Source organism: Nannobrachium achirus (assembly GCF_963921795.1).
Source record: "Nannobrachium achirus genome assembly, chromosome: 24".
NCBI classification, from domain to species: Eukaryota; Metazoa; Chordata; class Actinopteri; order Myctophiformes; family Myctophidae; genus Nannobrachium; species Nannobrachium achirus.
Genome location: NC_137831.1, coordinates 31,268,499 through 31,296,053, shown reverse-complemented (window position 1 = coordinate 31,296,053; position 27,555 = coordinate 31,268,499). Strand labels below are relative to the sequence as shown.

Here is a 27,555-nt window from a genome sequence, read left to right as displayed (position 1 = left end):
TAGCGCGAACGTGTGCTTGTGAGCTTGTATATCTGCTATTTTTCACTGGTTAAAGCAGTCAATAATTCTAGGCCTAAATGGGTTAAACGTGCGAGTGCTTTCTCCCAACCACTGTACTCAGGACTCGCTGCGTAAGCCCCACCGCCGGCTGATCTGCGAGAGCAGCAACAAGGCGCTGACCCTGCAAAACGCCGGGCGCTTCTCCGTCAACTGGTTCATCCTGTTCAACGACGCCCTGGTGCACGCACAGGTCAGCAACACACACACGCACGCACGCACGCACGCACACACACACACACACACACACACACACACACACACACACACACACACACACACACACACACACACACAGTAGGTATAGTAGATACAAACAGACAGAACTAAGGATGGGACGATATGGAAATGTCATGTCACGATTATTGTGATTATCACGATAATCAAAAAATCTAAATATAGCAGATCTACAAGCTCAAAACGCGTTGCAACATGTTGTGAGCTTGTAGATCGGCAATATTTTTGCTGACTAAAAGTCAGCTACACGTGCACATACTATACACACACACGTGCACTAGGGAATTCACGAATAGTGATTTTTAGTATTCGAATTATTCGACCTCAAAGTATTCGAATATTCGATAGGACTCGCCCAACTGGGCAAACTGTCAAGTAAGCAAGAGGCGAACATTGTGAAAATAGCAGATCTACATGCTCACAACGCCTCATGTTGCGAGGCGTTGTGAGCATGTAGATCTGCTATTTTCACAATATTTATCTGTAAAACCGAGTCACATTAAATGTAATACCTACAATTCCAAGTGCTTGTCAGGGTGGGGACCCCAGTTCAAATATGTTTATTTTGGGGGTCACGGCCTAAAGGTTTGAGAACCATTGACAACTCATTCTTATGACTTCCTATCTAGCCAGGCTTTATAAACTATATATATTTTTAAAGAGAGAAAAAGAAAGCGCATATTCGACTTCGGTGAACAACGTTGAATAGTGACTTTGATATTCGAATATTCGAATAATTCGAATAGTTGGTGAATGCCCTACCACACGCGCACACACCAGCACCTCTTCCTGGGCTGTGTCAAATCTCTTTCTTTTGTTCCTGGTGTGTTTTCAAGTATTTGTGTGTTTGTTGTGTTTGTCTCTGTGCTGTCAGGGCGTGGCGCCTTATAAAAGTCTCGTAAGTACAATGCAAGGAGCCAATGAAACACCGGTAGCGATACCCCTCAACCCCCCCCAAAGCACACCCCCAATTTAGTCTTCTCCCCTCACTCTCTCTCTCTCTCTCTCTCTCTCTTTCTCTCTCTCTCTCTCCCTCTTTCGCTCTCTCTCTGTGTGTTCATGGGCTTGGCTTGGGGCCAAACCTCAACTTCCTTCAAGACTTATTTATTCTCTAAATTACACAAAATGAGTTAAACTCATTTGCAGTGTCCTCCTCGAGTAATACAATGCCATGCATTCAACAGTGTTGAAAATACATTACATACTAACCCTATTACAAATCGGTCTAAATAATTAAAGGTAAACAACTCTCAAATTGTTGTCAGCATTGTGGAATGAAATGTGGATAGGCTGGGGGAAAGAGATTCCGCCACAGGGTGACAAGCTATCAGCCGCGTTAGCCCGCGCTGCTATCAACGCATATACATCACATTCAACACTGATCAGCATCAGCTTGATGTTCACACACCCTGCCTTCCAAGCCAAGCCCTGGGGCCTCTTTGCCTGCTCTCCTCCACTGCCTGGTGGGAAGTGAATGGACGAATGAACACACAAGAACCAAGGTCCTACAGGATATATAGACTAGAACAGTGGGTCTCAAACGTTTTTGACTGCAGTACCCCCTTATACTGATTCCTGAAGCCAATTACCACCTTCCCCATGCATACTTTTGCTTAGAAACATTGACATCTAAAGTCCAGTTTCAATGCCAATGTGTTCAAAAATAAAACAGCTTAATGGCAAATAGCATTGCTTTCTATGCAATAACAGTTGTACTAGTCAAAGTATTGATGTCAGTTGGTTTAACAATTTACAACTGAGCAGGTTCACACAAAGTATGTCAATGTTTTATCATTAACCATAATACTAAAATACATTTTCCCATTTTCTAGTTTTTCCTCTGTGGCGGTACACGTACCCCTATTTGAGAAACACTGGACTAGAATTTAATTGCGACCGTAGGTCGCACTTACTATCAAAACCTGCACAAACTGTCAGTCAGTCAGTCTGTCTGTCTGTCCGTCTGTCTGTCACACCTCACACGTCACACTATTGCCCTGCTCATATCTCCGCAACCGTTGCCCCGATCCATGCCAAATTTTGCACACACGCTCCTTGGCTGCCAAACTACAACCTCCAAGGACCCCCGGAGCTCCAGGGACCCCCAGGTCCCTGGGGGACCCCCAGATGTAAAAAATGACCAAATGTGCAAAAATGACCAAATGACCACCCCAACGGGGCTGCTCACGGGGAATTCCCGGGGACCACCGACTCCTGGTGCTCCAGAACGGATGCAAAAGTGGTGGCGCCCCCAGTGGAGGACCCCCTCCACTGCAGCTCACATAAAATGCCGTAACTCGGGCTAGGAGGGTCCGGGAGAGCCGGGGCCGGTACCTATTCGTCCGCCAAGGCAACGCGGACACCCCACCCCTCATTTCTCACATGGCCCTCTTCTAGCGCCACCATGAGGCCGATTTTTAAAACACATTTTTGGACACTGCTCCTACAGTTTTTGCCCTAAAATCACGCAAATCGCTACACAGTATGTCTACACTCATCCCATCACCATGAATCTGTCCCATATAGTGCCACCTTCAGGCCGATTTTTAAAAACACATTTTTGGACACTGCTCCTACAGATTTTGCCCTAAAATCACGAAAATCACTACACAGCATGTCTACACTCATGTCATCAACATGGATCAGGAAGATTTTGGAAAAACATATTTTTGCCATATTTGTGGAGATAAGCGACCTACGGTCGCTTATCTCCCGATTAGGGAGTCTTACTGGTATACTACAGTATAATGCAATCATATCGCAATGTAACTAGGGGCGTCACGATTATGACATTTTTCATGATTAATTTTCACTCAAATAATTGATTTTAACATTTTCCTTGTCCCGCAGAGAGTCTCATACACACGCTCTCATGCACACGCTTGATAATTTCCACAACGATGTTGATGGATGATCCTATGGGAACTGATATTATTATTATTAGTCATTGACTGTATATACCTAGATAATAGATTTTAGATCCTACCCTGTGTATTTTTGCGACCAGAGTTCTCTCATTCACTTCTCCAAAGCAAGTTTCCCTCCTTCTCACTCTCCTCTGCCTGTCTTACTTGGTCTCTCTCACTCTCACTCTCACTCTCATTCACTCTCGCTTTCACTCTGCCCTGCTGTCTGTCACTTTGCTCTCCGTCATTGTCTCTGTCATCTCTCTCCCTCTCATTCTGTTTTTCTCTAGCCTATATATAACTTTATCTTCCTCTTTCTGTCTTTGTCTGCCTTTGCTTCCCCTTCCCCTGCCTCCCTGTCTAGTGATGCACCAGTCCCCCCCCCCCCCCCCCTTTTCAATCATTTTAGTCTCACTTCCCAGTTGTGACTCTGCCTGTTTTATTTGACTAGCACTCTTTTTTGTTTCATGATCCGATGAAACGGTGTCCTCTTGTTGAGATGTCTTGTTGTGTGATACTCTGTTCCCTTTAAGCTGTGCAGGCAGCACGCACAGCTCCCAGGCATTGCACGCGTAACTCGGCACCGCCACGGACTAAAATAGAAAACTACTTCCTCTTTTGGAAAATGCTGAGATCTAAAAAAGGTTAAAAAAAGAAGAGAGTGACTATATATGGTATATTTACCTCATATTTGTTACCAGCGTGCTTGGCCACTTGGGAGCTGTGTGCTGTGACGCTTACAAAGGAACATTGGTCATTAAGTGGCTTGTACCTGAGACCTCCCATACCTATTAATAGGCCTGTGTTTTAATTGACATTGGCAATGACTGAGGACAGGCTTCTTTTACAAATGGGGACTGTCACACTTTTCCCCTACTCATATCTCCGCCACCGTTGCCCCTATCCATGCCAACCTTTGCACACACACTCCTTGGCTGCCAAACCACAACCTCCACCCCTCATTGCTGCTACAGATTTTGCCCTAAAATCAGTCATGTCATCAACATGTCAGGCCGACCTTTGCAAAACACATTTTTGGACACTGCTCCTACAGATTTTGGCCTAAAATCGCAAAGCGGTGTACTACAAATAGTATCAGTCATGTCATCAACATGGATCTGTCCCATTTCCCATATTCCCTCCTGATTGCCTACCATTGCCTTCTAAAGTTTGTGTATGTGACCTGATGGTCGCTTATCTCCCAATTAGGAAGTCTTACTGGTAATATAGCTCCTGCCCATGACTAATGTGTAGTGTTTGAGACTATGGCTTCCATCCTTGCGGGCCAAATCCCATAGGAAACCCCCTCTACCCCTTGTCTACCTTGCCCTCCTACGTTAATATTGTTGTTTGATTGATGTTGCGCTCTCAGGAGCAAAGTATTTTGTTCGATTTTAGATTTGATTATCCTGTCTGATGGTACTTTTTTCCTGTGTGAAGTCTTATTTTGTAGAGTGCCTCCGCTTATCGATGTGCCGTAAAATGTATTTGCTTGTATTTCAGGCCCAGTTAAAAAGCACACATTAAGCCTGTTGCAGCATACTTTCAAACAGAGTCAAATGGTTTCAGGCTTTGAGTCCTGAACATTAGACACTGCCTCTGTATACTGAGCTTGAACAGTGATTTTTACCATGGATCTCAGCGGTTTGCTTACATACATCTCTGATGTGCTTTGACATCTGTTGCCTTGGACAGTTAATTACTTACCAATCACACAAGTTCAAATTGGTGTCTCTGCGGCGATATTCGGCTATTCAGAAAATCTTGGCAGTTCAAGAACTGCCAAAACAAACTTCGGCAAGGCCCTGCGTTTGCGTAGCCTGGTTGCCAGCCTGTTTCTTTCCGTTCCGCGATTTGTTTTGTCTCTACGCATCACTGTCTGGAAATCATTCAGTTGACTCGTATTTCTGAACGTCCGTTGTGACTTAGGCAACGACGTTGCTGATTGGATGTTGTTCCAACGAATCAGGGTAGGGTGAGGGTAGCTACGTCATCAGCCAGCCAATACACACCGGTGTATTCGTCCCGCCCCGCACCACAGACCAATTGAAGCCGCGATTGTGTTCCAGCCGCTTTCTATGTCCCACCTCCCCTTGGAGATAGGAGGCTTTCCAGACTGTGATGCAGAGAGACAAAACAAATCGCGGAACGGAGCGAACAGGCTGGCACCCTGGCTAGCGTTTGCGCCACAGTGATTGTCATTTTGTTCTCTTATTAACCTGCCTAAGCTGGGGGGCAAAGAAAATCTTCTGGAGAATGCTGTAGCCTGTCTTTCTTAGAGTTTTCTTTCCTCTTCTGTCGGACATCCTTAAGGCTCTTTCAGATGGGGGGGGATTGCGCTGCCGTCTCATCGGAGTCTGTGCAAATGAGTTGTGTGAAAAAAAAGCTGACCCAGCTCTTGTCCTCCGCAGGCGTGTGCATGAAACGAGCACGCAAGCGATAATTTCACGGGACCGAGCCCCCTTGCCTCTCCTCCCTTCAACTTCTCTGCGCGTCCCAAATAATCGCCAGCCTCTCATTGAAAATGAATTACTAGGGCGCGTCAACCGCCCACCGTCTGAAAGAGCCTTTAGTTTACAGCAGTGTTCAAATCATGCCTTTAAGAAGAGACTGAACAAACACCTCCTCGGCATGTGACTGTAATCCCTTAAAGCATGAGGACATTTAATCATCCAACATTCAGTTTCATATACGGTATTATACTCCCCGACTTGAGTAGCTGCAGATCAGCGATAGGCTCTCTGAATAGCATTCATGAAGCCTGTCTCTGCCCAAGATTCATTAAAATAATACACGGAAAGAATCTCTTATCTGACCTGCATCCTTTTCCTCTCCTTGCATCCTTCCCCCTCGCTCCCTTTCCTTCCCTCCTCTCTCTCTCTCTCTCTCTCTCTCTCTCTCTCTCTCTCTCCTCCAGTTCTCCACTCATCACATCTTCCCGTTGGCCACGCTGTGGGTGGACCCTATCCCAGAGGAGAACACCGCCACTGGCCTGTGAGTCTGTCAGTCACTGCAGATCTGCCCGATCACGCAGTCAACCTGTTATTGGAAAGTCAGGGTGAACGGAATGGTCACTTCTCCAATAGGGATGGGACGATATGAACATTTCATATCATGATTATTGTGACAAAAGAAATCGCGATTTACGATAGTATCGCGATAATCAAAATACATTATCCTGGGACGGAACATTTGCCAAAAAATTGCTGTTCTATAAACTCACAACGCGTCGCAACGTGTTGTGAGCTTGTAGATCGGCTATTTGGCAAAGACATTTGATAGAGTGAATTGATCCCAGTGCATGACGGAGGACGATATCACGATAAATTAAATCTCCACGATACGATTATTGTGAGTGTTTTTTATCACGATAAACGATAATATCGCTTATCGTCCCATCCCTATTCTCCAATGAGTATATAATTATTTTATATCATAATAATTGTGAACAAACTATGGTTTGCGAGCTTGTAGATCAGCTCTTTCCACTAGTTTGGGTCTCGACCTGAACAGTTTGGGAACATTTGGGAACCACTGATTTAGACACTGTCAGCTTTGAACATCGAGTTTGTGCTATAGAAAGCAGAATACATTAAACAGAGCCAAAGGCTTTATATCCGGTCAATACTGTGCAGATCAAACAGGTGATTCTTTTTCTAGACACCATGAGCATATGTCTATATGATTTATTTACTTATTTTTTGCAGTACAGGACATGTAGCCAAACAGCATCAGCATGTCAATGTCAATCATTTTGCAACGTGCAGTAACAGTGTCAAAGCATTTAGCAAAAACAAACAAATAATTGAGTAGGCTACATGACAAATGTATCTGCCTATTATACAATGAATTACAGCCCCCTGTCTTTTGCTCTTGCCTACTGTTCAATTATTTGGTACATGTTTATTTCGTGTTCCATCTCTATCTGCAAAATGCTCTGACGGCCACTCAGCTGATGGCCGGCCGCCAGGGGGTGCAATTGCACTCTTTGCCCCCCTATAATTGCCTGTGTTTGTCAGTACTGCATACTAAGTTGTGCTGTTTGTCATGTCAAGGAATGGGTTAAAGGTGATCTCTCCAGAAGAGACCTTCACTCTGCTGGCCTGCTCACCCATGGAGAAGGTAAGGCTAGCCTGGCTGACAGCTGGACCTTATCAAATTGTTTGCCATAGTTTCCTTGGATGGTGTTGATTCTTTTAAAGGTGCAGCGGTGTTGTGATGAAGTATGTTTGTTAAAATAAGTGTTGCAGGCTTTGTAGAGCATCTCTATGAGGGGTACCCCAATGCTAGATCGTGATCTACCAGTAGATCACAAAGTAGACCACATGACATGCGCCTAAAAATAGAATTAAATAAACAAAAATCCCCCAAGAGTCGGTAGCATTACAAATGAACCGACCACTTCCATACAGAATGGGATGAAGACTTTTACCCCCACTATTTCCCAATTTTTCCCTACTATTTAAGTGAGTTTGTCTTATTTGTAACACCAGTGCCGCTATTCCAAAGATCCCCTCAGGTACATTGTTGTTGGGTGGGTAGATCAAGTACCTGGTCTAGATGAACAAAACTGGCCCGTGTTCAGTGGAGGGAAGCCGAGCAGGGAGGGTAAAAATTGTCAAATTGCTGGTGACAATAGCTATGTATTATTTTATACTTTAGCTATTGAAAAATAGCAGATATACAAGCTCACGGCACGGCACCGAGTCCTGCGCCGCAAGCTTGTAGATCTGCTATTTTAGAAAAATCTAAAAGAATATTTTGCAAATCTTTGAATATATATTTTTCAATGGAACATTTTCTAAATCAAATCTCTGCTTCTGGGGTCCCTGGAACAACATATTTTGAGATGGGGGGTCCGCGGCCAAATACCTATAATTGTGGGGGCCCTTGACATGAGAAACATTTTTTTTTTTTTTTTTTTTTTAAACCTTTTAGAAGACATTTATAGAATCGGGTCAATATATTCAAAGACTTGCACAAATTGTCACGATTTAAAAAAAAATAGCAGATCTACAAGCTTGCAGCGTGGCACTCGGTGAGCCGCGTTGTGAGCTTGTATATCTGCTATTTTTGTAATAGTTAAAGCATACAATAATCGTTAAGCGGTTCAAATGACACAGATGCGTTCCACGTCTTACTGGGTTTTTAATCATGTATGATCACCTCCGTCCTCAGGCCAAGTGGCTTCGCTCCATCAACCAGGCCGTGGATCAGGCGCTGAGCGGTGCGGGCCAGGAGACCGCCTCCAACCACAGTTCGGGGGCGGGGAGCAAGGCGGAGCCCAGGGCGGAGCCTCCCATCTCGAGGACGGCCTCCTACACCTTCTACAAGGACAGCCGGCTCAAAGAGGCCACCTACGAAGGACGCTGGCTGAGCGGCAAGCCCAACGGCAGGTGGGTCTCGTCTCGCACAGCGTCGATGTTGTCACTTTGAGTTTCAGGCCATAGCTCTTCTTAACCAGTAGGTGTCCTCCTCTAACACAGGATTTAAAGGGCCAGTTCACCTCTGGGACAACCAGATCTTATTTTATTGTTGTTTGGGACAAGATCAACACAATCCTGAGTTATTTTTTGTGTTCAATCTGTGTTTTGAGATATTTTAGTATTTCAGCATGAATGATGATGCATTTTGCATCATATGAGTCATCATGCTGCATCATATGATGCAAAATGCATCATCATTCATGCTGAAATACTAAATGATCTTAAAACACAGATTGAACACAAAAAATAACTCTTGATCTTGTCCCAAAGAACAATAAAATAAGATCTGGTTGTCCCAGAGGTGAACTAGCCCTTTAAATGTCTCAATAGAAAAAGAGGGGGACTCGCTTGTGGTGGACATTTTTGTAAAAATTTAATTTTTCCCACGGACATGTACAAAATAAGTGGACAATAATATTACCACAAACACAAAGAGATAGTTCTGAATGACCATTTCAGGTCTGTAACTTTGAGAGTGTACGGGGTCCATTTGGTTCCATGTGTACCCTCTCTGAGTTATGGTGGTCCTTGCAAATGAAACATTTGAGAACCACTAATACATGTGGACTCATAATGTGCCATAGTGTCACAGTAAATCAGTGTCATACATATTCTGAAGAAAAACTGGAGACTTGACAACATTCAATAAATTGATTTTATGAGCAAAATAATAATAATAATTATAATAATCATTATAATTGTGTGTAAAACAGATTTTTTTTGCCACGGACACATTTGTCTGTGTGCGGACATTTTGATGACCCCTGGGGAGACCACATCTACCCACATCAGTTGCACTAGTTATGTAAGCCATTTACCATGAGAGGGAGTGGGTTTTTGGCTGATTTACCACTGAAACAGTGGTAAATCAGCCAACAACCCACGACCCTCGAATGGTAAATTGCTTTTCTACCACTTCTGCCATATAAATGAAAGAAAACACAGTTGTAACTTGCAAGGTTATTTAGTTATACAACTGCAACACAACAGTGGGCGGGGTCCATGAGCCAACTCAATGTTGTTGACTGATTTACCACTGTTTTAAGCCAATCAGAATCCAGTATCTGAACATGTGACCACAAAAAGTGTAGAAACTGTATGTTACTATTAATATTAACATATTCTACCGTACTGATTGGCCAATGTAGAACATTTGATTCACTCAACAAAGTTCTCCAGCTCACCATCCATCGTTGGGTTCTGTCATGTGTATCTGTCAGGGGAGCGTTGAAATGGCCTGATGGGAGAATCTATACGGGGACCTTCAAGAACGGACTGGAAGATGGGTGAGTAATGTGGAACTGCTCCTCACTGTAGATTGTGATTCTCAGGACAGGACACACAGTCACACACTTTTATGCATGTTTGTGTTCTCTTCACATCTCTGGGGCCCACAATCTACACCAGTGGTTCTCAAACCTTTTTGTCTGCATTACCCCCTTAAAGCAGATTATGTTTTTGCTTTTTTTTCCTGTATAGTAAAGTTAATGGGACACCGACTCTAGCGGCTGATAACATCAATTTAGCTGGGTCTCAGAAAGGGTTATCATACAAAAATGTAAACTAGAGACATGTAGGAAGACAAGAATTTTAAAAACGTACGGCCACCTTGGGTGGTACCAATTTGTGAAGATATCAGAATGGGCCCCTGGCCTAGAAGGGTTCCACAGGGTTCCCCTGTGGAAATCTGGCACAGAACATTTTCAGATGGGGGTCCAGAGCCATAATTTGGGGGTTCCTTGACATGAAAAGGAGTGTTGGTTCAGGGATTTCTCTGCCACATTATAGTGAACAGAAATGACATTTCACACAGAATATTAACAGGATATTAACACTCTATATGCAATGTGAGCTTGTAGATCAGCACTTTCTTTTTTGCTGAGTGGGTCGCTGGGTTACGCTATATGTTCATGTCTAGATTGCCTTTTATTCTGCTCTTCCACTCTACCGCTGCCATGTAGTCTTAGTTTACATGATGCCTTCTGTACAGATGAAACCAAAACAAACCACCAGGCCAATGAGCGCCAACACAACTTTATTAGTTCATAATAAGATGTGAACAATCAGTTCAGTGTAGTTACATCACAACTAATGAAAATGTTCAACACAAAACATAATATAATGTGTTATCTCCTACATTAACACATTATGCACCCAATTGGTCCATATTACATGAAGGGAAGACGGACAGGGATGGTGATATTGGTCATTGCATGTTTTTCATCAATATATTTTAGCTTTGCAGGGTTAACCATTATGTACAATGTAAACATCAACATTTTAACCCTTATACCCCCTTCGAATACATCACTGCCAGTTTACAAAATATATTTCTGGTTGTAGGGTTTGAAACTATCTTTATATAATCCGTTAGTGGACACAGGTTGTGAATGTTGTGAATCTTTATTTAGAGGATGATTGTCCCTTTGTTAATGTACAGGTGAGAATGGGTTAGGGTGTGTAGCCCTGTTGCTGAATGGATGGACCAACTCATTTGCATGTGTTCCTTATAGTATGATAAGTAGCTAGCATAAAGCCCCCAACAGTATTGTGTGAATGGTGTGGAACATAGGAGTAGGGTGAATTTATATTCAAAATGTTCACACTGGAAAATACCTAACCTTTGCAACAACACCTGAAAGGTGACACACACAACTTTGCTTGGCTTTTACAGGGTTAAACAAGTATATGAGCACAGAGCTAGATTGCAATCTTTCTACAAACATTAGGCAGCTCTCACATTAGGCAGCTGACCACATCTGATAAATGCCTATCCTTAAAGGAAAATAGATCTGCGTGTGCAGCTTCAGATGACCTTTCTCAAGCTGTCGCTGTAGACACAATCAGTATCAATACAGTTAAAGGGACTTCCAGTGCATGAATTCTCACGTGGTTCTTCAAAGTAAAATGACTAAAGCTTTACACAGTACAACTAAAAGACTATTCCCCTGCATGAACCTTCATGTGCTGTTTCAGATTTTTATGTTACCACAAAGTGTACAGCTGAAGGGTTTCCCCCCTGTATGAATCCTCGTGTGCTGATTCACAGTACTGTTTTGACTATAACTGTTACCAAAAATTGTACTACAGCTAAAGGGGTTTTTCACCTTTATGAATTAGCATGTGCTTCTTCAGGCTAATTGCTCGACTAAAGCTGCTGCCACAAACTGTACAGCCAAAGGGCTTTCCCCCTGTATGAATCCTCATGTGCTTCTTCAGAGTACCATTATCACTAAAGCTCTTGCCACACATTTCACAGCTATATGGTTTTTCACCTGTATGAACCATCATGTGCTTCTTCAGAGTACCCTTTCGACTAAAGCTGCTGCCACAATCTGTACAGCTAAAGGGCTTTTCCCCTGTATGAATCCTCATGTGTTTTTTCAAATCACTACTATAACTAAAGCTGCTACCACAAACTTCACAGCTAAAGGGCCTTTCCCCTGTATGAATCATCATGTGCAGCTTCAGATTACACTTCTGACTAAAGCTGTTGCCACAAACTTCACAGCTCCAGGGCTTTTCCCCTGTATGAATCAGCATGTGCTTCTTCAGCCTACTACTTTGGGCAAAGCTACTGCCACAATCTTTACAGCTATAGGGCTTTACCCCTGTATGAATCCTCATGTGTTGCTTCAGATAACTATTATCACTAAAGCTGCTGCCACAATCTGTACAGCTATAGGGCTTTACCCCTGTATGAATCCACATGTGCTGCTTCAGAGTACCATTATCTCTAAAGCTCTTGCCACACATTTCACAGCTATATGGTTTTACCCCTGTGTGAACCATCAAGTGCCTCTTCAGTTGAACCCCTTGACGAAAGCTTTTGCCACAATCTGTACAGCTATATGGTTTTTCACCTGTATGAATCCTCATGTGCTTCTTCAGAGTATCCTTTCGACTAAAGCAGCTGCCACAATCTGTACAGCTAAAGGGCCTTTCCCTCATGGATGGCTTCTCCTTTGATGATTTAACACCGTTTGACAGTTTGCAGCTCACAGACGATCTCTGTCCTTTCACATGTTGTTGAGTCTTGTGTGATTGCTGTTTGTTTAAAACTGACTGGGCTTCCCTGGTCTCCTCCCACTCATCACTGTCTTCAGTATCAGATTCAGAACGGTGTGAAGAGAGGAGCTGAGCGTCACTGGTTGGTTGGGATGTTTCACAGCCCTCTTCCACCTAAAATAAAATAAATAAAATAAATAAAATAAATAAAATAAATAAAATAAATAAATACATGCTCTAAGCCACTTAAACACAAGCAAATACTGTGGCTCTCCTTTTATAAACAACACGTAAAATCTATTGGGCAGAAATGATTGATCTACAGGCTCACGCCATGTTGGCAATGCATTGAAAATGCATCGACACTGTAGTTTGTAACGCTAGTGTTCAATGTGGAGTAATAAGGCCTCATCCAACAGATATCATTTATAATCAACTTACCATTTTACTTTGTGGAACAGCTGTGTATCTCACGGTGTTGGAAAGATGCAGTGGAACTATTTCATCCTTCACACCCAACAGTCCACTGTTAAAGCTTACACGTAAAATCAAATGCCAAAAAAAAAAGACAATTCGTGAAAACGTGTCTTGTGAAAAGCAGATATAAAAAAGCATGAATGGAACATGCCATCAACAGTAGGCTAAAAAAATACTATTTGTGAGAGATACTCTTCATAACTAGGCTACACGATAATTGTTTTGTTCAACTTAAACAACAAACCACAACTCGAGTCACACTTGCAAATTAATTATGTCCTGTGCGACCTCGCCCTTAGTCGTCTTACTGGTAGATAATACATGCAATAAGACAAACGTAACAAACCTGGTGCTCAATCCTCCCTTTGGTTTCTCTACAGGACTGTTCAACTTCCTCTGGTTGGTTCATCTGTAATGATAAATGTCTTGGTATTAAACACGGGTCCGCATCAGTGTGCCGACGGGCCGGTATTCCGACACTAAAACTAACCCTAACTCTAATCCTAACCCCAGTAACTGTGACGAGTAACTAACCTGCGGTCCCCATTAAACACAAGGCCGGAAATAGAGGCTACACAAATCAAATATCGAACAAACTCTTCTTCAAGGTTAATTGTTTGTATCAAACACAGCTAGTTGTCTCAACCACATGACCAACTTCTTACCTTCTTGTTCAGTTGTTCTGAAAGTCAAATCCTTGAAAATGGCTCTCTGTCTTGTCTCTGAATATGATGAAAGCACAAACAACATAGACTACAACAACACTATGGTACTTTACTTATACCTGAGGAGGGCCTTTCACACGTTGAATTCAACCAATCAGAGCAGAGCAAAGGAAGTGGGGGGAGCTAAGATGCTTGAACATTAACATAGCACATCAACTATCTGGAAACTTTTCAGAACACAGTCTGGTGATTAATTAACATGACATGCATGCTTGCTTCAAACTATTTAAAGTTATGATTTATGTCTACAAATAATCACCAAAGGCCTACCCAGTGTATCATTTAAATTGCAATTACTTTTACAGTTGTAAAACAAAACGTGTTTTTATCCTTGTATTTTTTGTTTGTTTTGTTGCTGTCATGCTTGTTAACTTCAGTAACAGGACCAAGAGTCTCCCCATCTCCCCAACTCTTGTATAAACTTAAAATATATAATAAGGGAAACATAATAAAATCTGCTAACTAAATCGTTACCACTACTAAAAGGTTGAAATTCAACTCCCGGGCGGGGGAAACTTTATAAAAAACTGATGAAAGTTTGTGTCCCATTAACTTTACTATACAGAAATAAAATAAATAAATCTGCTTTAAAGGGATATTACACTTTCAAAACTTTTTTTTCATCTAATCAGGCTTGTATGAACACCCTGAACAGTTTTTAATTTGCTTCATTCAGTATTTAGATATTTGAATACTGATAAATGTTACCACCTCCAACACGCCCAGGCCCTCTCCACATACACACCCATTGTAACTTCAAACTCCATTTTAACCATGATAGATTCATTAAAAACACCCATTATTTTTTCTGGTGACTCATAATACCCTCCTAATACGTGAGCAGACCGTGTTTTTTCAATAATTTTTTTCATTTATTTTCAATAAAATATTATTGTATTTAATGTTTTCCATTTTCCCAAAGAATTATTAAAAATAAAAGAAAAAGGTTATTGAAAAAACACGGTCTGCTCACATATTAGGAGGGTATTATGAGTCACCAGAAAAAATAATGGGTGTTTTTAATGAATCTATCATGGTTAAAATGGAGTTTGAAGTTACAATGGGTGTGTATGTGGAGAGGGCCTGGGCGTGTTGGAGGTGGTAACATTTACATCAAATATCTAAATACTGAATGAAGCAAATTAAAAACTGTTCAGGGTGTTCATACAAGCCTGATTAGACGAAAAAAAGTTTTGAAAGTGTAATATCCCTTTAAGTAGCATGTGAGGGGTCAAACTAGGGGTTTTTCATGATGCTGAATCCATTGCAAGCATGTGTTTTGCACGAAAAACATTCTGTGGGCTACAAATTGCCCCAAAAAAACGGTGAAAAGTGATGACTCATCACTAAACCATCGTTAAATGCTTGCAATGGATTCAGCATCATGAAAAACCCCTAGTTTAACCCCTCACATGCTACTTAGAGCATATTTATTTTTCCTGTATAGTAAAGTTAATGGAACACATACAACAATCAGTTTATTTACGAGGTTTCCCCTGGGAGTTGAATTTCAACCTTTTAGTACATATTATTACACACCAAGAAATATCTTGGTAACGATTTACTTCGCAGATTGGTCAAATATCTTATAAAATCTCCTTATTAATAGTATAATTTGGGAACACAATTTAAATCAGGCAATTTTACCCATGAATCCCCCTCAATTTGATCAATTGTCCCAGTTACCAATGTTTTCTGTTGATTTCCCTGTTTCATCACTTCCATCGTGCCTGTTTATCCTGTATCCTGCATGAGTTCGGTCTCCTGGTTGGGTTAGTCTGTTTGATACAGAGCTGGGGTAACACAGAGATCCCAGTTAATGAACAAACACTTGGATAGAGCTATGTAACTTAGCAAAACATATCCACACACCCCTTTATCAGTGCCAGTTTACTCAAACTAAAACATCATTTCTTGGTTTAGGGTTTGAAACTCTCGTCTTCATCTAATCTGTTAGAAGACCCATGTTGTGAATGTTGTGGGATGTTTTCTTTAGAGGATGCGTGTCTCTTTGTTAATATACAGGTGAGAATGGGTTAGGGCGTGTAGCCCTGTTGCTGAATGGCTGAACTCATTTGCATGTATTCCTTTTAGTATGATAAGCAGTGAGCATAAAGCCCCCCCAACAGTATTGTGTGAATGGTGTGGAACATAGGATTAGGATTAATTTGTATTCAAATTATATATAGGCCTACTGCAATCATTAGCATTCTGCAGTAACACCTTAAATGTGACATATAACTTCAGCTGTGTTTCATCCATATATGGGTCTTTCACAGAGTTAAACATCTACTGTATGAGCACAGAGCACCAGATAGATTATGACGTATACACGCATTATACAGTTCTCACATAATGGTCAAATAGCAATTAGGGGCTGTTAAGTATGACATCATTTTGTAGGCAGAGGAGAATTTCTACCACCAGTTTCCGTGAATCTTTTTACTATTTTTACTATTTACACATTTTTCTTCTCTTTGTTGTTGAAAGGAAAGTGTTAGAATTATACTTTAGTCGTTATTTTTGTCTCGGATCTGTTGAAATAGCGAGGGATAGAAAATGCTCTGGGGGCAGAGTTCTCCTCTGCCTACAAAATGATGTCACGGCTTAAAATCCCCAAGATGGAGCTGTGTTCTCACCCCAGTAGTATAATGGCCTGCGTCAAGAGTGTAACATACTGTATGCCATTTTAAGTTCACAAAACAATGTGACCATTTAGCCCAAGACAATGTGGCTTTTAAAACATTTACAAATGCATTGAGCTATCTGAAACTGAAATGGTTACAGTTTGACTCTGCAGGTGTAAATCATTAGTGTTGATTGATAGTAAACTGGGGTCCATTCCCACACACACAGAGTCACTCTATAAATTCATACCAAAAGTCTTTGGTATGACCCGACCGAGGATCGAACCCCGACCTCCCAGTCTCAGGGCGGACACTCTAACCTCAAGGCCACTGAGCTCAGCGCGCCACATAGCATGGAAACACCCCACCCCCGTCTGAAAGGGCCTTAAAGGAGCTATTAGTCAACTTCTTTTTGAAAAACGGACACTAAAATAAAAATAATGTTTTGAAAATATTTTATAAAATATTAAACTTCATATATGTGTTTCTATTCAAAAATGACCACAAAAAGCGTAAAATAATGATAAAATAATCATTTTGGCCATTGTCAGACTGACTTTGTTTATATCCCTTATCAATCCATATAAAAGAATAGAAGAGGGATATAAACAAAGTCAGTCTGGCAATGGCAAAAATGATTATTTATTTAAAATGATTATTTTATCATTATTTTATGCTTTTTGTGGTCATTTTTGAATAGAAACATAATTTTTATTTTAGCGTCCGTTTTTCAAGAAAAAGTTGACTATAGCTCCTTTAACTCTGAGAGTCTACAAATGGAACCACCAAACCAAATGGACCCGTAACTTGGATCCCACTGTGGACTCAACCTACTTTACAACCAGTAGAACAATGTGTGCCTGTTTGTCCTGGTCATCACCTTAAATTATTAGCAACACCACCATATACTGTATATACTGTACATTTGTACCTTGAAGTGGAGCAAGGCATTACGCGATTTACATAATGTACATAATGTATTCTTGCACTAAATACAATAAGCACATATAAATACTGTATATTTGTTTCTATTTGTCTGTGTGCAGGTTCGGTGAGTACGTGGCTCCCAACAAGGCACTGAACAAGAATGATCACTACCAAGGCTTCTGGAAAGAAGGCAAAAAGGATGGTTTAGGGACATACAGGTGTGTGGGTGTGTGGGGGGGGATTAGAGAGATTATACAGACAGTAGCAGTGTTTTGAATGGTATATTGTCTTTAGGGCTGTCACAATTATTACATAATCGTCTAATCGCAATTATTTGACATAATCGCAATCATTTTTTATAATCGTTTCCATGTTGAGAAATGTTAATATATATTTTTCAAAGTAAAAAAATAGTGGAAATAGCAGATCTGCAAGCTCACAACGCGTCGCGATGCGACGCGTTGTGAGCTTGTAGATCGGCTATTTCCACTATCAATGTTCTTTTTTAAGTATAAAATTGTCAAATATGTCAGTAATTTCTTTGTATATTTAGGTTAATTGTCATATCTGCCATTTGCAACTTCAAAGCCTAAAAGCCAAACAGAAATGTAATTGTCAATGCCAAACACTCGATTAAATCGTTAATCTCAATTATTTGAGTGACAATTAATTGTCATGTAAAATGTCATAATCGTGACAGCCCTAATTGTCTTGTCTCTCTAGTTACGCGAGCGGCGAGGTGTACGAGGGCTCGTTCCAGGACAGCATGCGTCACGGCCACGGCATGCTGCGCAGCGGCAAGCTCAACACCTCGTCCCCCAGCGTCTTCATCGGACACTGGCTGCACGACAAGAAGACGGGCTATGGTGTCCTCGATGACATCACCAAGTACGTCTCTGCTTGATCTGATGGCAGAGCAGTGTTCATTTTGTCGCCTAAGACTAAAAGACTACAATATTGTAATATTTTGTCGATAAGATTAGACTAGACTAAAACAATTTCAGAAGATTAAGACTATTATTTTTGTTATTCAAAAGACTAAGACGAAATCTATGTCTAAGACTAATGGCTGTAAAAATTAACACTGGTATGTAACTGCAATGAAATTAAAGCCAAATACATCTTTTATGTATGGTTTAGTTTGACCAAGTAACAGGCAGTAGAAGACAATGACTTGTTCAGAGTTATGTGGGCATATTTAGCCCAAAAGATTTAGCCTAAAAGACGAATACTAAAAGACTAAGACTAAGACTAAAATATTTTGATATTTAGTCGACAAAGAATAGACTAGACGAAAACAATATCAGCAGACTAAGACAGAACTAAGACTAAATGGTGTGTTATTCAAAAGACTAAGACTCAAGGTCTTTGCACACTGCTGCGTTTTTCGGGCCGTATATCGGAGTGACCTTCGGAGCGAATAAAAAAAATCAACCTCACGTTATGTCAATCACGTTTGCACACTGCCGCCCGTTTCGTATTTATTTTCGGTTGATTGAGTCCCTTGCTCTCTCTCTTTCCTCTCTCTCTCCCTGGCTTTTGGATTTCGTATTTCCAAAACGCAACGAAAACACATAGTGCAGTGTGCAACCAGCTTAAGAACGCTCTATGTTTTTGCTTGTGTTTGTTTCCCACAGAGGGGAGAAGTACATGGGCATGTGGCAGGACCAGCAGCGACAGGGCACCGGGGTGGTGGTCACCCAGTTCGGTCTGTACTACGAAGGTTCCTTCAAGGACAACAAGATGATGGTGAGCATTCGACAAAAAAGGACCAGGGACTGTCATCTAGGCCAGGGTTCTTCAACGTTTTCAGGCCAAGGACCCCTTAGTTGAGAGAGATGAAGCAGGGACCCCCACAATCTCTTCATAGATTCCATATAGTTGTATTCTGGATTCATATACATTTGTGTTTCATATACATTTGTGTTTTCAGATATTTAATCACATGAACCGTCAATAAACTCGACCTTTCACTCTGTACTTAGTCTGCTCTTTTTCCCCTCTCCACCAAACCTCTTTGCCGAAAATAGCCCATCTACAAGCTCACAACGCATCGCGTAAAATAAAATAAACTCCTGGCACCCCATCTTTAACACTACAGCTCGTCCAGTGTTATGTGTTTGTTGTGGAGTCCATGGGCAAGACACACAACCCCTAATAGCCCCTTCGTGCACTCATAAGCAGTAAAAGTAATTTCCCCGCTATCTCATCATTGCTAGCTATTACGGCTAGATTCCTTCAGAATGAAATGGCACTTCCATGTGACAGCAAGGGAGACAAGCCCATTTTGGTCACACAGTGGTGTGACCAAAGGTTCAGCCCGTGGCAGTAACTGACCTCAGATTGATGAGAATGAACTCGATGTTGACATTTATTAGACATTTATTGGACCTTTATTGGACATTTTTCTCCGTCTCGCTCACAGGGTACAGGGGTCCTCGTCTCCGAAGACGACACCACGTACGAGGGGGAGTTCTCGGAGGACTGGACCCTCAACGGCAAGGTGACCCGCACACATAACACGCTACATTAAAACTGCAGTTAGTTAGCTGCATTAGTATATAGGCTGGCTATGCCAGGCTATTAAAACCCATTAAGACCTGAGGCCAATTCTACAGAATTGTGTCAGTGGTGCCCAAAGTTTTTCATGCCAAAATGTATTCTGCCATGGATCTAACCTGTCCCCGCCAGAAGGTGGCGTATTGAGTTCCTCATACTTCTATCTGGAACCGCTCATGACCGTGCATGCGTGTGTGTGTGTGTGTGTGTGTGTGTGTGTGTGTGTGTGTGTGTGTGTGTGTGTGTGTGTGTGTGTGTGTGTGTGTGTGTGTGTGTGCGTGTGTGCGTGTGTGTGTGTGTTGTTCACTCTCAGGGCATCCTAACCATGGCTAATGGAGACTATCTGGAGGGCTCCTTCAGTGGAGAATGGGGCGCCGGACTCAAGGTCGCAGGGTCCTACCACAAACCCAACCTCTACGACACAGACAAGGACAAGACACGCACAGTGTAAGCCAACCGCAGTGTGTGTGTGTGTGTGTGTGTGTGTGTGTGTGTGTGTGTGTGTGTGTGTGTGTGTGTGTGTGTGTGTGTGTGTGTGTGTGTGTGTGCGTGTGTGTGTTTGGGGGGGGGGGGGGGGGCAGTCTTTAGACTGCTATCTTTAGACAGAACTTCTCACACCTACTACTTAGCAGTTCACACAATTGATAGACCGTCCATCAATGCATCAACAAGGTCGGTCATTGCTGTTAATTCAAGCTGTGAGACTCGGCGTCGATCGGCAGGTTTTGTTAGCGAGGTGCGAAAACAGAAATTGGTGCCTGTGACGGCGTGCCTGCACTTTCAGGTAGTGGAACGCCGCTCCACATAGCTCCACCGTCATCTCACCCCTGCGTTCTTCTATAAACACTTGCTCTATGTGTGTGTGTGTGTGTGTGTGCGCGCGTGTGCGTGCCTGTGTTTGAGCAGTAAGCTGGGTTGTCTGTGCGTGCGTGCGGAGGATAAGTGGCAGGCTGTGTTCTCAGAGTGCTGGGCCCAGCTGGGCTGTGAGCCGTCGGGTCAGGGTGACCAGCGCAGGGCCTGGGAGAACATCGCTGTGGCCCTCACCACCAGTGCACGACACCTCCAGGACAGGTTAGACACACACACGCACACACACTCGCACACACACTCGCACACACACACACACACACACACACACACACACACACACACACACACACACACACACACACACACACACACACACACAACCAGTGGTGTAAAGCAAAAAACAATGGGCCGGGACTCATTTGTGGGTCGTGGGTGCCTTCATTTTGTAGAACACACACACACACACACACACACACACACACACACACACACACACACACACACACACACACACACACACACACACACACACACACACACACGCACACACACACACACACACACACACACACATAACACACACACACACACACATACACACACACACACACACACACACACACACACACACACACACACACACACACACACATACACACACACACTTTAATTAAGCAATTTACTTAAGTGCAGAAATCAAAATGGTTAAATGGCTAAAACTATAGAAAGCAGTAAATGAAAACATTTTAACACTCATCTTTTCTCTAATTACAATCTGAACTCTAACTGTTGCACCACTACAAGTGTCAAATCGCAACGTGAGGAAGATAATTCCAGCAATAATAATTACTAATAATTGCTTTGTGTGTGCGTGCGTGCGTGTATGTGTGTGTGTGTGTGTGTGTGTGTGTGTGTGTGTGTGTGTGTGTGTGTGTGTCAGTCCTGAGCTGTTGTCTCGGAGCCAAAGCAGGACTCTGGAGAGCTTGGAGGTGATTCCTCAGCACCAAGGACCCATCACCATGGAGAGATACCACGTCATACGCTGCTACCTGCTCAAGGTCAATACACACGCACGCACGCACACACACACACACACACACACACACACACACACACACACAATGACAATTTCATGTCACGATTATGGTGACCAAAGAAAATGCGATTTATGTTATTATCGCAATAATCAAAATATCCATTATCCTGGGGCGGAACATCTGCCATAAAATAGCAGATCTACAAGCTTGCGTTGTGAGCTTGTAGTGTAGATTGACTATTTTTTCCCAAAGAGATTTGGTAGAGAATAAAAAGAGATTTGGTAGAGAAGGAGAAAAAATATACTATTTTTTTTTATCAAATACTTAATTTCCATTGCATTCTATTGCAATTTCACGATAAATTTAAATCTCCACGATACGATTATTGTGAGTGTTTTCTTTTTATCATGATAAACTATTATCGTCCCATCCCTAACACACACACACACACTACCTCTACCTGTCCCCTATGAGGGATTGAAGGGTTAAAGGACAACTCCGCCCTAAATCACTTCTAGGCTCATTTTCCTACTTATATTGATCCAAAAAGACTGTCCATGGGGTCTATTAGGCAGAAATGCCCTTGTTGTCCAGTTTCCCCTTCAGAATGCAGCAGCTGTCATTGCATAGAATGGAGTTTATAAGCCTATCGCTTTTACACTATTTGTTGTGTTCAAAAGTGATTTTCTTTTTCATGAATGTGTTACTAGTTGTCATTACAAACACATCCATGCCTTGTTTTCTCCACACAAGCCACCACAATCTCATAAATAATGTTTTGGGGTGATCATTCGGCACAAGTGCCAATCAAAGTGACTGCACTGGCCAATCACAGGGCATCTTTTCCGGGACTTGGCAAAACACATAAAAGCATAACATCTGTTTAGCAGAGTGTGATGGCTTGTGTGGGACAACTAGTACCACATTCATGAAAAATAAAAACACTTTTGACCACAACAAATAGTGTAAAAGCGATAGGCTTATAAACTCCATTCTATGCAATGACAGCTGCTGCATTCTGAAGGGGAAACTGGACAACAGGGGCATTTCTGCCTAATAGACCCCATGGACAGTCTTTTTGGATCAATATAAGTAGGAAAATGAGCCTAGAAGTGATTTAGGGCGGAGTTGTCCTTTAACCCATTGAAGCCTGTGGCAGATTCTACAAGGGCCTTCTAAATCAGGGTTTCTCAAAGTGGGTGCTGTGACACACGTCCAGGGGAGCTGCCGGAAATACTTTGATAATATTTGGAATTTATCAGTTTAACCCCTTTAGACCCTCTGTACTTACAGTAAAGGAGAATTCCGTACTACTGCAAATCGCTCTCTCACCTTGTTGTTATTTTGTCGCCATTTTGTAGCCTATTGGATCCAATAGGATTCGGAAGCCTCGCGATCGCGAGTGAACCATTTTACAGCAGAATCTCAACAATGACGTGACCCTGGAGTAAAATATGCAAAATTAAGCATGTTAGCTCAACAGATAATTACCGGGAAAAAATATATATATTTGGAGTGATGGAGTAAGCGGATTTCCTAAGCCCCACCGCTCTTGTTTTGAGCTGTGGTCGGGTCAGCCAAATTGGACAATAATGCATCTTTTGAAAAAAACTAAAACACCTGGACCAGCTTTCTGGCGACAAAATAACAACAAAAAAAGGTGAGAAAGCGATTTAGCACAGAATTCTCCTTTAATATAATGTGCTGTATACTACATAACATTTTGTTTCCTTCTCTGTAATGAAATATCTGTTAAAAAGAGCACTGCTGTCTTTATGGCAGGCAACAAGCAGGAGATCTTTCAGGCCAAGGTTCTAATTATCTTGGCCAGGGCGTCCTGCCTGGCTTAATCCTCTCTGTGACAGATGGAGACACACTGACACACTTGCACACTCGCATGGCATGTGTGTGTGCTTTCCCCAGCCTGCTAGATTAGCCCAGGTGACAAGTGATTGTTTACGATCCCTGCGCTGACTGAATGACCCGCACCGTAAGAATTCAAAGCATCACAAGTAGCATTGCAGACGCAGACATATCTTTTGGCTGCAACCAACCTGGCTGACACCTACCGACATGATGATTCTATCAGTTACAGTTGTAATCGTGATTATTCTATCGATTAATAAAAGACAAAAAGTCATTTTTGGAGTATGGATAATCTTTAAAAGTGGGGAAGCATAGATTGACAGTTAAGCAGTGACACCCGCAGGAAAACATTTTGTTTTTCATTGCAACTCAAAAGGCCTCAGAACACACAGAGAGAAAAAAACCTGCCACGGCTCACTGGAGTGGACTTTTTAGTTAAAACCTTTTAATACACATTTGAAGGACCATGATAAAGACTTTTATCATGAAACCTTTCATAGTGTGTTCCCTGCTGATTATAGGAGCACCACACACTTTTATAGATGTCTTTTATCTCCTGTGAGCACCCGGTTGGCCTCACAAGTCATTTTATGTTTGGTTGCCCTCCGGTGTTGCGCTCCTTAAAGACGTCTTTTATCTCCTTTGAACACCCGGTTGTCCGTTTTTTTGTTTGGTTGTGCTCTGGTGTTGCGCTCCTTAAACATTTTCACCATGCAGCCATGTGTAAAATCTTAAAGACTATGCCTATAACTGTCCTGGTGTGTTTGGTTGTGTGTGCCCCAGGCGTGTGACACCCCGCTGCACCCTCTGGGCAGGCTGCTGGAGAGCCTGGTGGCCGTGTACAGGATGACGTACGTGGGCGTGGGCGCCAACCGCCGCCTCCTGCAGCAGGCCGTCAACGAGATCAAGTCCTACCTCAACCGCATCTTCCACATAGTCAGGTTAAAACCTTCTTTTAGTGTTTTTTTCTTTTTTTTCTTCTTTCTAGATTGTATTTTCATTTACACCAGTTTATTAGGAGGCAGCACATTTCATACACAAAGGCAATTTAAAGTGCTTGAAATAAGACAAAATAAGACTGCAAATAAAGAGAACAAGTTATGGGACTCAAATCCCAACAAATCTGGTGGGATTGGAATGCGTCATGACTCATTGACTGCCCCCCAAAAAAAGAGCACAACGCAAGCTCCTCAATTAAATAAATATCTCATGGAATCTGCTTTTGATTAAGGCATATTGCTCACTGTTCTATAGATTTCTGTTCCCTGATCTGCCAGAAGAGGGCGGTGTGATTCCAGAGCCCTCCACAGAGGTTCAGGAGAAGAGCGAGGCGGGCTCCACCAATGCTCCACTGGAGTCTCCTAAACCTGGGTATGAATCTGGCATAGACTGTTCAAAGACTTGCACAAATGTTCACGATTTTTCAAAAATAGCAGATCTACAAGCTCGCAGTGCGAAATATCCTTTTCCATCACAACTGACTGAAAATAACTTTATACTTCATCTGGGGGTTCACCAAAAATAGATCTACAAGCTCAGAATGCATTGTGAGCTTGTAGATCGGCTATTTTTGGCAAAGTGCTTTGGTGTAGAGGGGAAAAAAGAGCAGAGTAAAAGGTCAAGATTATTAAGCATTAACGGTTCAAGTGGTTAGATATCTGACATTTACACAAATTCAAAATATACCGACGATTGTGCTGTCAAACCATGAAACTATGGAATCTCTGGAAAGGTTGTGGCGGTCCCTGCTTCATCCTATCTCTCAACTAAGGGGTCCTTGTCCTGAAAACGTTGACGACCCCTGGTGTATGTGTGCCATGCCTGTCGTCCCCTCAGGCGTGTGGTGAGCAGCTGTGCCCTGCTCCTGCCGGTGCTGCTGCCGCGCCTCTACCCTCCCCTCTTCACCCTGTACGCCCTGGACAAGGAGAAGGAGGACGACATGTACTGGGACTGCGTCCTGCGTCTCAACAAGCAGTCCGACCTGGCCCTGCTCGCCTTCCTGGGAGTGCAGGAGTAAGTCAACAATCTCCATAGTCCGAGGTCCCATTAGTCCGAGTAAAGTTAGGGTTAGGGCATACATCAGGGTTCCCCAATTAGTTTTCCCCAAGGGACAAATTATGTCTAGGGTACCAAGCCGAGGGCCACAACATTGCAGGGGGGCTACTCCAGCGACAGTTCAGATATCGTCGCTGTCGGGTGAAAATCTTGTATGTCCAAAACCGTTCGTTTTGCATTTATCATTTAAAAAAAGATTTAAACTAGTGAAAACAGCCGATCTACAAGCACACAACGCCTCGCACCGCGAGGCGTTGTGTGCTTGTAGATCTGCTGTTTTCACTACTTTTGTGCGACGGCCTTGTATGATTTGGGAAAGAGCGTACAAATTTGGAGATACGAGATTTCCACCCAACAACGACGATATACTAGTGTTGTTGCTGCTCTTATACAACCATTATTACTGGGGTTGGTGTGGGCCAGACAGTAGCCCCCCGCGGCGGGCCGCCTATTGGGGAACCCTGGCATACATGGACAACTGGCGGCCCGGGGGCCACATGCGGCCTCCACCTTCACTTAATGCGCCCCATAGGTTAATATCGGAATACTGATATTATTGATTTCAGCTGTTACATTTCCATACATGCAAACATGACCCGCTTTAATTACTTCAGTCTATGTTAGTATATTAAGTATAACTAAATGCATTGGAAATTAAATGAAAATGTTACATTTCAGTTACATTCCAATTAAAAAATAACAAAAGATAATTCAGGATTCCAATTCAAAAGTAGCAAAAATAGCAGATCTACAAGCTCAAAACACGTCGTGCTGCGTGTTGTGAGCTTGTAGATTGGCTAGTTTTTGGCAAGAGATTAGGTTGAGAGTGAAAAGAAAAGGACTGTATCAAGTGTGTTGTTTCCAGATCCGTTTGACCTATTATAGATGGTTTAAATGCTCCCGGATCTGCTGCTTGGCAAATAAAAGTTGATCCCAGTGCATGACGGAGGATAATTTCACAATAAATTTAAATCTCCACGGTATGATTATCGTGAGTGTTTTATTATCTTGATGAATGATAATAGCGATTATCGTCCCATCCATACTTAGCAGAGCACACAGTGCAACGTGGGGAATGTCCCCACATGCCATAGACCTGTGTTCTGTCTTGTCTGTCTCCTGTTTCTGGGAATAAACTATGCGAGTGCGTGTGTGCGTTGCACACTTGTGATTAAATACCACTCCTACAGTACATACCATCTCAGAGCTAGGTTATAGGTGCAGACTATTTGTTTTGAATCTTTTTATATTTGGCAGCCTAGGGCATATCCGCAGACTGGTTGTTAGAGGGCTTCCGCAGACTGGGTGTTAGAGGGCTTCAACAAATTGGGATGCAAAAAGGCTGGCAAAGTATTGTGCTGTCTCTGCTATAATTGGCAGCTGCTACAAGCACTCCTTTGCAAGGCATCTCCTACGGAAACAATAATAGCGTACAGTACTTATACCCATAGAGTACTATTTTGTTACCTTACTGCAACTATGATATTTGTGTCCTTGTATGCTCTCATTTATGTGGACATAAATAAATTGTTAATGCCTGCGTGCATTTATCTTTATATTTCTTTCAGGAAGTTTTGGCCCGTGGCTATCCCCGTCTCCATGGCTGTGTTGGGAGAGAAGCAGCAGGTACGTAAGCCATTTACCATGAGAGGGAGTGGGTTGTTGGCTGATTTACCACTGTTTCAGGGTTGTGGCACGAGGTGAAGCCGAGTGCCAAACAACCCTGAAACAGTGGTAAATCAGCCAACAACCCACGACCCTCGAACAACACAGTTGTT

The 27,555-nt window shown here is 42.5% G+C and overlaps 1 protein-coding gene across 2 annotated transcripts in view; it reads left to right on the top strand.

Moving 5' to 3' along the window:
- als2b (alsin Rho guanine nucleotide exchange factor ALS2 b) overlaps nt 1–27,555 on the top strand; it is a 76,497-nt gene that overhangs the window by 39,190 nt on the left and 9,752 nt on the right. For both annotated transcript variants that reach the window (XM_080720300.1, XM_080720299.1), the window contains exons 17-32: nt 122–250; nt 6,118–6,194; nt 7,256–7,322; nt 8,379–8,596; nt 9,907–9,972; nt 17,570–17,668; nt 18,174–18,338; nt 19,088–19,199; nt 19,876–19,953; nt 20,323–20,456; nt 20,916–21,080; nt 21,760–21,877; nt 24,506–24,663; nt 24,977–25,093; nt 25,559–25,735; nt 27,346–27,403. In XM_080720300.1, coding sequence (XP_080576426.1) covers nt 122–250; nt 6,118–6,194; nt 7,256–7,322; nt 8,379–8,596; nt 9,907–9,972; nt 17,570–17,668; nt 18,174–18,338; nt 19,088–19,199; nt 19,876–19,953; nt 20,323–20,456; nt 20,916–21,080; nt 21,760–21,877; nt 24,506–24,663; nt 24,977–25,093; nt 25,559–25,735; nt 27,346–27,403 — 1,938 coding nt within the window. The remainder of the gene's footprint in view (nt 1–121; nt 251–6,117; nt 6,195–7,255; nt 7,323–8,378; nt 8,597–9,906; nt 9,973–17,569; nt 17,669–18,173; nt 18,339–19,087; nt 19,200–19,875; nt 19,954–20,322; nt 20,457–20,915; nt 21,081–21,759; nt 21,878–24,505; nt 24,664–24,976; nt 25,094–25,558; nt 25,736–27,345; nt 27,404–27,555) is intronic.